Source organism: Numida meleagris, chromosome 10, assembly GCF_002078875.1.
Source record: "Numida meleagris isolate 19003 breed g44 Domestic line chromosome 10, NumMel1.0, whole genome shotgun sequence".
Taxonomy (NCBI): Eukaryota; Metazoa; Chordata; class Aves; order Galliformes; family Numididae; genus Numida; species Numida meleagris.
The window spans coordinates 19,540,968-19,552,129 of NC_034418.1; the positions used below are offsets into that span (position 1 = coordinate 19,540,968).

Genomic DNA, 11,162 nt, shown 5'->3' on the forward strand with positions numbered 1-11,162 from the left:
ACGGGGCGCAGGACCTAACGCCCCGGTACCTTCTCCTCACACACGCACCCATCGCTGCCGCCGCTTCCCCTGCGGGGCCCTCCCACGCGCACCAGCCCGCAGCAAGCACGGCCCTGCCCTGCGCGGCCCCCGAACAAAGGCAGCCCGGAGCCCGCAGCCACAGCTGCTCGCAGCCCATCTTTATTAGGAACTAATCTTAAGATACAAATCAACCCAGAACTTCAAAGAAAAGTAGTGTTATGTACAGATACATTGTACAGAAGAGCCTACATCATATCCAGCAACGCCTCCCCCCGAACAGAACAGCACCGCCCGACAGAAACCAACCAGCACTGCACAAGCAGCTCTGCCGGCATCACGCCAGAGGCTTCCTATCACCCTGCTCTGCCAAGCAGCCGGATTCCAAAACACTTCAGCTCTCCACAGCTTTTGGAGGCCCTGGGAGAATGGGGCAGGCTTAGCCCATGGCAGAGCCAGAACACACTGCAGTGCTCTGCAGGCCCACTCTCTGCTCTCCCCACACACGCTTGCAGCAGTTGTCTGAACACGCTGCTGGAGCAGGAAACTGTTGAGCACTGCTCCTGGGTGAAAGGGGAGCAGGCCCTCCCTGCAGGTAGTGCAGCAACAGCTGCGGAGGGCTCCCTGAGAGTTCAGAGAGTCTGAAGGAGTGGTTTCCAACACAAACTGCAACCGGAGCCAGCTGGAGCCACAGGGATGGCACCAGTGCCAGGGTACCACAAAGCCTAAAGGGCAATACCATGTCTACTCATAATGGTAGTTCCTGCCTCTGCCCCAATTAGTTAAAAATCTTACCAAAGAGAGAGAGAGAGAGAGAGAGAGAGAGAGATACCACCCTGACCACACATACCATTAAGCAGAGCAGGGCAGCTTGTAGATAACACTCCCCTTGAAACCAGAAACACGAGGAGAAAGCCCTTTCAACCTTCATCACCCTTCTCTGTGGAAGAGAGCACAGAGCTGCCATAGAAACAGCCAGGAATGTCAACCAAGCAAGGCCTTTCTCTATAGCTACCTAGATTGGTTGGAGCTGTTCCCTGCTTTCATCTCTTAAGAGTCTCCACAGTTCAACTCCTGGAGCAACAAGGACTGGGAAAGCAGCAGCACTTGGTTTAAGTACAGCAGGAAGAGAGCTCAAAAAGAAGTGTTCATTTCAGGTTAATACAGGAAACCAATTTATGGGAGTGTTTCAGAGAGAAGCAGCAGTCAGAGCTCCTGCCCTTTCAGGGGAGTCACAGCCCAATCAGTCTTATGTTTTCTTCTTTAGCTCCTCAAATCTCCGAGAAAGATCATCAAAGTCAATGTCTTCAGAGGCAGAAGAATTGGCACCAGCAGATGCTGTTGGCAGTGTATCCGGCACCGAAGGTAATTCAGGCAACACAAAATTATCAATGGTATTAGGAGGTCCAACTCTTGGCTTTGGAGAAGCTTCAGGCTTGGGTCCAGGCCCTATTTAGAATAGGAAAAAATAATAATTTCACTCCACTCACCATCACATTAATCAGACCAAAAGACAGAGGCACACACAACATGGCCCTACAAAAAGGCAGTACCAGTGACCAGCAGTAACACAGCTCCAACTCCGTTTAAGACTCAATGGGGAAAAGGTTTACACAGCTGCAAAGAGCTGCAGCCGTGGGCCGGACACCCCATCCTACAGATGTACTACAGACTTTCCCTTTGCTGGCCCAAGTGAGCTGTGGGGCAGCGCAGCTGAAGCTCCTGCACACATGTATCAGCTGGACTGCACCATGGGGATTCTAAGTCCCAATTTTCTCCATTCCAACACCTCCTAAAGAGACACATAGGTACCAAGGATCTTATGCTCCTATCACTCAGATATTAAACTGAAGTGTACCAATTCCAGTGCAACCATAGGCATATCTCCATCACACACCATCACCACTTCCCAAAGGACGGTCAGGAATCCTTGCTGGAGATACTAAGTGGCAATTTACTGCAAAACCCAGTCTGACCTGATCAAGTGCTAGAGATAACAGATGCTTTCAAAACTTACAGAGAAGTGCACCATGCAAGACTGGAGAAATTAACTGTGATCCACTTACAATGTCTGAAGCACATTACAAACATTTAGATAGCGAGAGAACAACTCTCACTAGCTATGCTCCGCTGCATTAACACAAACTTATCTACCTCTTAGTGCCTGCTTTTTTCTTTCTGCTCCTGAAGAATAATACTGCTTATGTTGTATAAAAATATATTATTTGAATCTGTTGCTTTCTCATTTTCTTCTGCAAACTCCTGCATTTAGTCTGACAAGTTAGCTTAAGCTAGAAACCTAGTTTGACTTCAAAGTCAAACTCTAATTCTTAAATTTTCCAGATCCTCCCTGTGTGAGAAGATACTCCCCATTTCCACCAGGGCCCTCTCCAAACTCAAATCCCGCTCTCAAGATACATGAAGTTGTACACATCGTTCCACTTAAGGAAAGCTTACTCACAAGGACACTAGGATCCCAGGCTAACCACAGCTCCAAACTACTGCCATGTTTCCCACATCTCTTGACATACTCACCTGCCACCGATGCAGAAGCAGCATCCTTGTCAGCATTAGGCTCATCAATCTGAAAAAGGCTCTCTGTTACTATAGCTCTCTCATCCAGCAAGCACAGAATGCCAGAGCCATACAGCAAAGCTCATAGGCAACAGCAGCCACAGTCATGCTCAACAATGCGTACGACATATCCCCAAGAAAAAGAAAAAAAAACAACCCTAGTTCCCAGCACACTCAGAAGAATCTGACTCTCCTCCCAAGGAGGCAGTGCTTTCTTTTCCCTCCCTCCTTGTCAATCAAAGCAGCTTCACTGGCAATATTTTGGAACCAGATAAATAGAGCCTATCCACTAGCAGATCAAAGAGTATTTCCCAAGGACAGAAGTGAGAGAAGACTGTTCTCTTTCCCCACAGAAATACAGCAACTGCTTACTCTCACAAGCAATAGATAAGCCCTTGCAACCAGCAGCGATGAAATAAAGGCTTCTTGGGTCTCGGACAGGTGGGGACAAAGGCCCAAAGCATGGTCAGTTTTGCTAGGAGAACTCTCCCTTCCTGGCGGGCTGCAGTCAGTGCCATCTATCTCAACCTAGCTAACAGCTGCTGTGCCTGCATCTCCTGGACTCAAAGGCTTCTGTGCAACTGGTACACACAGATTCTGAGGAGCTACGCTCATTACTATTCAAGATATTGCAGAAACAAGCACATCACCAACAGCAAAATGAGAGGCTTGATCACGAACTGCAGCAAACAAAAGCGTGGAAAAGAAAACTCCAGACTCCCCATTTTTGTCCCCAAGGACTGAGAAAAGTCTCAGAAAGGAAGAGTACTTTAACATTCATCAGTTGATTAAGTCAAAATGTTCATCCAGAATAACTACAAATTAGTTCAAAAGTCATAGCTAAAGAGACTGAAGGTGATAAACGTGTCACATTACAGAAAATGGGATTTCTGGACTCTGCTTCTCAACTCTTTTTCATTTTAATAATGTGGTAAAAACAAATCTTGGCTTTCCTTTGCAACCAAAACTTCTGAAAGAAGAACTCTGAAAGTTCTTCTGAGAGAAGAACTCTGTGATGAGTTTCTCTCATCACACGCACTCAGCTATTCAGACAAAATCAATACCAAGCACCACCCCAAAAGCCCCAAAAGGCTGACAACAATATGCTTCACGAACACTTGTATTTTCTGTAGCTACCACTGCCCTCTTCTCGAGTTTCCCTCTGCTACCTACAACAGTGATTCACCTCAGGCACTTACAGATTCATACGTTGGTGGGTTTGCTGGAATTGGTGGTGGATGGATGTTAGTAAAAGGCTGGTAGGTCCCCACTGGCAGGCCATTGAAGTTCTCCTGTACATAGAGAAATTAAACAGTCAAATACCAGACAATTCATCTGGGAGAGACTCCACGGGACACAATACACCTACAGCCTCTACGAGAAACAGAGAAAGCAGAAGTCTAAAATACATGCAGACAAGTATCCAAGTTGGTATGGTTTACTCTTGCAAGGAAGATTCTCGCATATTAGACACAGTCACCTGCAGCCAGCTAACAGGGCTATTGGTTATTCTAAAGGACCAGCAAAACTAAACACCTCATCTTTCACAGCATTAGAAGGCCAAAAGCGTAACATTCTGCATTAAGCAGAATGAGCCATTTCTCCTGAGCGTAGCATCACAAAACAGGAAGGAGGTCTCTCTGGCTCACTCAAGGCTTTGTTTTACCCTTATTTGTAAAGAAACAGTACCTCAAAGATCTAGTCTTAGAGCAATTCCCCAGAATACTTATGCCTGAGCTTTCAGACAGCTGAAAGCACTTGGCCCAAATTTCCCATGAAAAACCACCACACTGCTGGATGCTCCCACTCCACAAAACTCACTTGATTTCCTTGACTGAACCTGTACGTACTACCAGCCTACCAAATTCAAAGTGCTACTCCAACCTCTGGCCAAAAGCATGGCAGTCAGAAGATTGCCTTCAGAGAGCAGAGGAGTCCAGAACTAACACCTGAGGCAAAGTGGGTTGGCTGGAGAACAGCAGCAGGAACTTTCACAATCAAGATGCAACAAGAAGCTTTATCTGTGCTGCCAAGAATTTCTATCCCATGTAGTCTCACAGTAACAAGATGGCCTTCTGACACAAAAAGCTACCAAGCACAGACACTTTCCAATCAGCAGGTGTGGGGCATCACAGTCAAGCTCTCCAGAAAAAAAGGCACGCTCAAACGATAGGCACTTACCGGTCCCTTTGGAGGTGGATAGGAGAAGGGAGGATTTGTTGATGGCATGGGCATAGGCATTGGCACAGGCACTAAACCATCAAGACCAACCAGTGGGGCTGTAAATCCACCACCTCCTCCACCTCCATGGCCACCTTTCTTCACATCATCTGTGAATCCCACATCAATCAGATCTGCCTCAACGCCTGCAGGAGCTTCAGCCTGGGGAGGGAAGAAGAAACTTTTCTGATCATAACCCTCTGAACAGCATTAGATGCAGTAGTTGTCACTGGAGAAGATGGGACAAGAACAGAAGTACAAAAGAGATAGTAACCTTACTAATGAGAGTCAGAAAGGAGACCAGACTATAATCTAACTACTGCCATATGCTGTAGGACTTTGAGAAGCAGAAGGGATCCTGCTACGCTAAGGCTGTCTAGAAGACATCAAAGTGAAATTACCATAAACTCTGGTGCAACGCCATGACCTTGTGCTCCACAGCACTAACAGGAAAGCTCAGTTACTGTAACACAGAATGGGACCATAGACTTGCATGTGCCTCACTCACCATCACCACTGAGTCAGGTTCATACGGAACATTGTAGTTCTTGGCAATTTCAATGAGATATCTCTCCACCAGAATCTTGGGTGGTGCCTCCACACTCAGCTTGTGCATCAGCTGAAACACAAGGGTGCAGAGATGCTCATCAAGGACAGTGCAGCATGGCAGGGCTCAGTCACAGCCAGGGTCATCTGCTGTGGGAAGCACAGCGCAGTCTTGAGGAGCCCTTTCCACCCAGCACAACACTGCAACAGTAGAGGCTTCTGGCAGCCACAAGACAGGGCTCCAAACGCTCTGCTCCTCTACATCCACAGGCAAGACAGCCTGGCCCCACCTGACAGGGATGTCAACACCATGCTCCTGTGCGTAAAGGCAGGCCAGTCCCCACAACTGTCCCACCCAACTCCACAGTCAGCCACAGACATCAGCTACTTGTCACATGAACAAGAGGCAGATATCCACAGCAGACTATCTGTTCCACCAGTTCATTACCCTGTCATTAACTGTTCCAATCTGGTTTGTGCGGCACAGCTTCCCATACTCCTTGCTGTATTTGGCACACAGCTGGTCAGCAACCTGCAGCAGGAGAGAAACTCTGGGAACACGTACATCCTTGCTTTCCCCCACCACACATCCCACATCATCTGCTGTCCCTACAGCCTTCTGCCCCTCCATTTGTCCTAATTTCTGCCACCAAGTGCACCCAGCTGAGCAGCCTGAGCCATTCACGAGGCTTCAGGATTCCTTGTAGAAGTGAAACCTGGTCTGAGGTCTCCATCTGCAGAGCCCCTAAAAACGTCCTTTGCCTCAATGACAGAGTCCAATGCTAAATCGTCCAATGGTTCCCCACCCTCCATACATAACACCCCTCAAACAACCCTACTCACAATCTTCAACTCAGCCACTTCTGACTGGAGTCGTGGTGCAGCCCAAATCAGTGTAGACACTGCTTCTGCCAGGCCAGAGTCCAGCTCCCTAAGGATAATAGAAGGAAATCCTATCTCCACACCACATAGTTTATTTTTGCAGCCCTCCACCTGCTTAGCCCAAATATCCCCAGCCCGTCATGTTGGGCTCTAGAGTCTTCCCTGCCGGGGAAGAAAAGGTCTCCAGAGGCCCTGGGACACTGAAATAAAAACAGGTGCCCTTCTGTATTGCAGGCCTGATCCCAGCAGTACCCCCTCCCTCAACCCAGGGGCCCTGGACCCTCTCCCACATACCCCCTAGGACAGCGCTTACTTCATGGACTGAATCAAGCCAAAGCGGGCTAGCAGTAGATCGCAGTACAGCTCCAGGATCTCCATGGCCTCCACAAGGTAATCTTCACGGATGATGTGCTCCACACGAATCCTGGCACGCTCATCTTTTCCAGCTGCCAGATAATCCGCAATCTCCTTCCTCGCCTTCTGGGCCAACTCAGCTACAGCAGATATCCCCATCGCCAGTCACTGTGCTGCCAAGGGCTACTGCCCCCACCATACACACACCCATCACCAACTTCTCTCTCCTCATCAAGCTCAGTCATAGCTTAGCAGACCCCTTGTGTCTTCGTCCTACCATATAAACTCACAGGAGAAAGGGGAGTGGGTTTTTAGCTGCTAGAAACACTCCCACACCTTCAATTTCCTTGTAGAGTCAATCAGAACCATGGGGTAAATCTTATCCATATCTGATCAGGGCAGAACAGGCCAAGTGAGGTGAGTCACTCGCCGCGCACAGGAATTTCCTCTCTACGTAAGCACAGAAGGCCCAAGAAATAACCTTCTGGGCAAACTCAGATGTCCTTTTGCATGTGGCACACAGCTGTGACACCACTCACCTTGTCAGTCGTACTCTGACACCTGCCAGAAAGCTGTATGGAGACCGCACTAGGGCCAGCCTATTCCTCTGGGGATCAACATACCCAGGCAGAGTGCAAGGCTTGGGTCCAGCAAGGAAGAGCAAAGGCTATTTCACACTTAGCCAGCAAAACTTCCCTGACTCCAGAAAAAAAAAAAAAAAATCTTCCCCTCAAGTCTCCTGAGCCCCCAGAAGTATCCAGGGTAACACCTACCCCCTCAAATACTCACTCTTCTTTTTCTCCAGCAGTTTGAGGCGATTGATGACAAGGCGTAGGTTGACACGCAGGCGCTCAGCCTTGAACCCAGAGCCTAACATGATGAACGGTTTCTACAGGAAGAGAGGGGAAGATCATTGGCACCAGTAACCAGAAAGGCACTGGTCCCTGTTTTACTCAGAAAAAAATAAAATTCAGCGAAGGCAAACACCAAGTTCTACCAGACACAGGTACAGGCTAGGTGAAAAGTGGCTGAAGACCAGCTCTACAGAAAGGGACAGCAGGCTCAACAAGTCAGCAGCGTGCCCCTGAAGTCGAGTGAACCGCATTTCGTAATGCATTAAACACAGCATTGCTAGCTGGTCAAAAGAGGTGATTCACTATATTTAGCATTGGTATGACCTCACCTTGAGGTATCGTGTGCAGTTCTAATTTCCACAATATAAATATGATGTTAAGGTATTTGAAAGCATCCAGAGGAGGGTAACAAAGGTAGTAAAAGGGCTGGAAGGCATATGAGGAAAGGCCGAGGACACATGGGTCTGGAAAAAAGGAGGGCAGGAGTCAACCTCTTTGCTCTCTATAACTTCCTGAGGAGGGGAAGCCCAGGGGTACGTCCCAGTCTCTGCTCTGCTGAGGGAACAGCACTAAGCTGGACAGGTTCAGACTGGACAGTAGGAAAAAAACGTCTTTAATGTGAGGGCGGTCTAACAACAGAACAGGCTTCCTAGAGAGGTATTCAATCCCCTAAGTCTGTCAGCGTTCAAGAGGCACTTGGATAATGCTGTCAATAACATGCTTTAACTTTCGGTTAGCTCTGTAGCAATCAGGCAATTTAAATAGATACTCTTTGTAGGCCCCTTCCAACTGAGCTATCCTATTTGTGTTATCCAAATGAACAGGTACAGGCTCAAATCTGGTTATTCTCAAATGACTGGACCTACAGCACCCACCAATCCCTTTCCCACCTTACAACGCTACATCCAGCCAAGGCCAACAGCAAATAGAAACTTCCTGGAATGGAATTATCCAACAGACTGAATCTTGACCCCAGACAGAGACACAGAACAATCAAGAACTGGGACTACTCCAAAAACATAACAGGTACAGGGTTGGCAAACATACCCTAAAACCCCTCACTATAAGAAAGTCATTGAGACACTGGAGCGTGTCCAAGAGAAGGGCAAAAGCTGTTGAGGGGTCTGGAGCACAAGACTTACGAGGAGCATCTGAGGGAACTGGAATTGTTTAGCCTGGAGAAGGCTCAGGGGAGAGCTTATCACCCTCTACAGCTACCTGAAAGGTGGTTGTGGTTGGCCTCTTCTCCTGCGTAACTAGCGATAGGACAAGAGGGAACTGTCTCAGGCTGTGTCAGGGGAGGTTCAGGTTGGATATTAAGAAAAATTTGTTCTTAGAAAGTGTGGTCAGGCACTGGAATAGGCTTCCCAGGGAGGTGGTGGAATCACCATTCCTGGAGGTGTTCAAGAAATGTTTAGGTGTTGTACTGAAGGATGTCGTTTAGTGGGGAAATACTGGTGGCAGGTGGATGGCTGGACTAGGCGATCGTGGAGATCTTTTCCAACCTTGGTGATTCTATGATTCTAAACAAAAGGATGAGTCTATTTAATCTGGATAACTAACACCAGTCACTGATGGGAATACCAGAGTATCGTACAATTTTGAAAGTGTTAAACAAACATTCCTCAGTGATAGTCTGAATAGACAAATGCAAGCCCAGCACAGTAAGCTGAGCTGCACACTATTTTGAGGCTTGCCACCCTAGATTTCTTTGAAGCCCAAATGAAAAAAAATCCAAAAGATCTCACATACTGCCAGTTGCAATAAATAATATTCTGTAGTAATCAATAAATAGCATGGATGCTAGAAGATGTGCTTCCATTCTGTCAGTCTGAAAAGCAAGGGAACAAATCCAGAGCTTGGAGATGTGACTGCAACTATCACACAATCCAGCTGCATCCCCTTCTCCCTGCACCGAGAAAGCCGCATTTTTAAAGGAAACACTCAAGTGTTCCTTCTAAATACTCAAGAACCAAGCCAGCCTCTATTGTATCAGCATGCAAGCTGTAGAACAGTACACAATTAACCTGAGAACTGCACATATGAAGCTGCGAGCCATGCTGACAGTCCCGCCAGCAGCAGTTCTACATTCCCCATACTCCTGCTGCCCAACACCTGTCACGATACTCCTGCAGGCTCTCAGGAGCCAGCACAACTAATCAGTCCCACCAAAAACTAATGCAAAAGACAATTTATTACAGCATTTCATTTTGACAAAAAACATTTGTAAGAAAATCTTCCCCAGGGCTAACACTGAAAGACCTGGCTTGTACCAAGGGAGTTGGAGCAAACTTCTGGATAATGGTAACATTTAGCATATGAGGAGTAGTTTATATAAATTTACTGCTATTTAGAGTACATGCAGATTACTAAGCTGACCTGTTCAAACATCAGTGCAATTATCAACAACTCACAGAGCCAACTAAGCTCAAACACCGATACACAAAAACACGTAATATATCCATCTCATGCCATGAAAAGTTCTGCCCTTCTATAACTTGAGTAAACTCCTCCAACACCTAAGTAACTTTACGCAGCTGCAAGAAAGCCTCAGCACGAGGCACGTTTCCATATCAGTCCGTGCCCCTGAGAACACCATTCCCACCACCGCCAGCCCCATCTAAGGAATCATTTTGCCCCGCCGAAGCGAACCTTCGCCGGACCGGGCTCAGCACCGCCGGGGCGGCCCCGTGCGCGGTGCTCCGCCCGAGGGGAACAGAGAGCAGCGCGAGAGGCCCCGCTCAGCTCAACCCGCCCCGCGGCGATGGGAACAGGCTCTTCTCCCCCTTCTCCCCCCACCCACCCACCATCGAGGCAGACCCAGACCAGCACAGGCTGGGGCAGAGCCGCACCAGCAACAGCCGCCCAGCGCCGCTCACCGCTACACAGCCGGTCGCAGACACCTAAAATGGCGGCGCGCGCCGGGACGCCTCCCTGCGCGCGGAGGGATCCGCCGAGGAGGCCGCTCCCCGCTCCCCGCTCGGGGCACGGCCGGGCTGCGGCAGCCGGCGGCGAGGCCGTACGGAGCTGAATGACGCACTGACGCGGCAGCGTCCCGGGAAAGCGACGTGCCGGCGGCTGCGAGAGGGCGGCGCTGAGGGACTACGTTATCCGGCGGAGAGATTCTTTTTATACCGCCGTCGACGCTGCGCATCTCCGTACGCGCCCGCCGCTGCCAGGTCCCGGCGCGGAGGTTCCGGCGGCATCGCGTTCCGCCGCCCCGCCCCGCGAGCTCCGGCACGCTGACAGCGCCGCGCTGGGCGGCCGTACTAGCGGGCCCCGGCGGCGCCTCCGTGAGGGAGAGTGGGGCCGGGCCGAGGAGAGCTCTCGAGAGAAGCGCCAGTGACATCGCCCCCGGTGGAGCGCTGCCACTGGAACGGCCCCGGCAGCCGCAGACCCCTCCGTCCCGGGGCGGCGCGGCCGTGCCCCGCTGTCCGCCGTGCGGGGCTCCCCGGGGTCTTCACGTTCGCGAATGGACGCGGGCTGAGAGTCCCCGCTGCGAAGCGGTTCGCCCCTGGGCGGGTGCCTGAGCTAGAAACGCGGGCGGTGCCGCTCTGACCGGCGTGACATCGGTTTCTGCCCTTGCAGGGAACGGGGCCCGACGGGCTCGGACAGCCGCCGCCCGAGGCGCGGGGAGCGGAGCGCGGCTCTCCCGGCCGGCACCTGCTGCACGTCCATGGCACGCAGGTGAGCGGCTCCGGGCGGCGGCGAGGG

At 50.1% G+C, this 11,162-nt stretch overlaps 2 protein-coding genes across 12 annotated transcripts in view; one reads left to right on the forward strand and one right to left on the reverse strand.

Annotated features, from left to right (window-relative positions):
- Positions 159-11,134, reverse strand: IST1 (IST1, ESCRT-III associated factor). 5 transcript variants are annotated; one of them, XM_021408188.1, is made up of 10 exons: positions 10,256-11,134; positions 7,384-7,483; positions 6,554-6,734; positions 6,202-6,289; positions 5,807-5,890; positions 5,321-5,431; positions 4,774-4,974; positions 3,792-3,884; positions 2,554-2,602; positions 159-1,467 (listed from the first exon to the last, which is right to left on the reverse strand). In XM_021408188.1, exons 1-10 carry the CDS (start codon positions 10,256-10,258, stop codon positions 1,268-1,270), a joined length of 1,110 nt encoding a protein of 369 aa, XP_021263863.1. In that variant the 5' UTR covers positions 10,259-11,134; the 3' UTR covers positions 159-1,267. The 5 variants fall into 5 exon arrangements, with proteins under 5 accessions (XP_021263863.1, XP_021263865.1, XP_021263866.1 ...); XM_021408190.1 differs by having other exon boundaries at positions 10,328-10,668; XM_021408191.1 differs by having other exon boundaries at positions 10,301-10,668.
- Positions 10,677-11,162, forward strand: part of ZNF821 (zinc finger protein 821) — a 12,617-nt gene continuing 12,131 nt past the window's right edge. For 5 of the 7 annotated variants that reach the window (XM_021408177.1, XM_021408178.1, XM_021408180.1 and 2 more), the window contains exon 1: positions 10,678-11,135. The gene's annotated coding sequence lies outside the window, so the exon portion shown is untranslated. Of the gene's footprint in view, positions 11,136-11,162 lie in introns of all 7 variants that reach the window. The other 2 variants (XM_021408175.1, XM_021408182.1) reach the window with 2 other exon arrangements.

Bases quoted from the DNA above. Each gene is read 5' to 3' on its own strand.
- IST1 (XM_021408188.1), bottom strand. The intron at 6,735-7,383 runs GTGAGTATTTGA...TATCTGCTGTAG, and splicing joins ACTGCTGGAGAAAAAGAAGA to CTGAGTTGGCCCAGAAGGCG. The intron at 4,975-5,320 runs GTGAGTGAGGCA...TTCCCTCCCCAG, and splicing joins AACCTGACTCAGTGGTGATG to GCTGAAGCTCCTGCAGGCGT.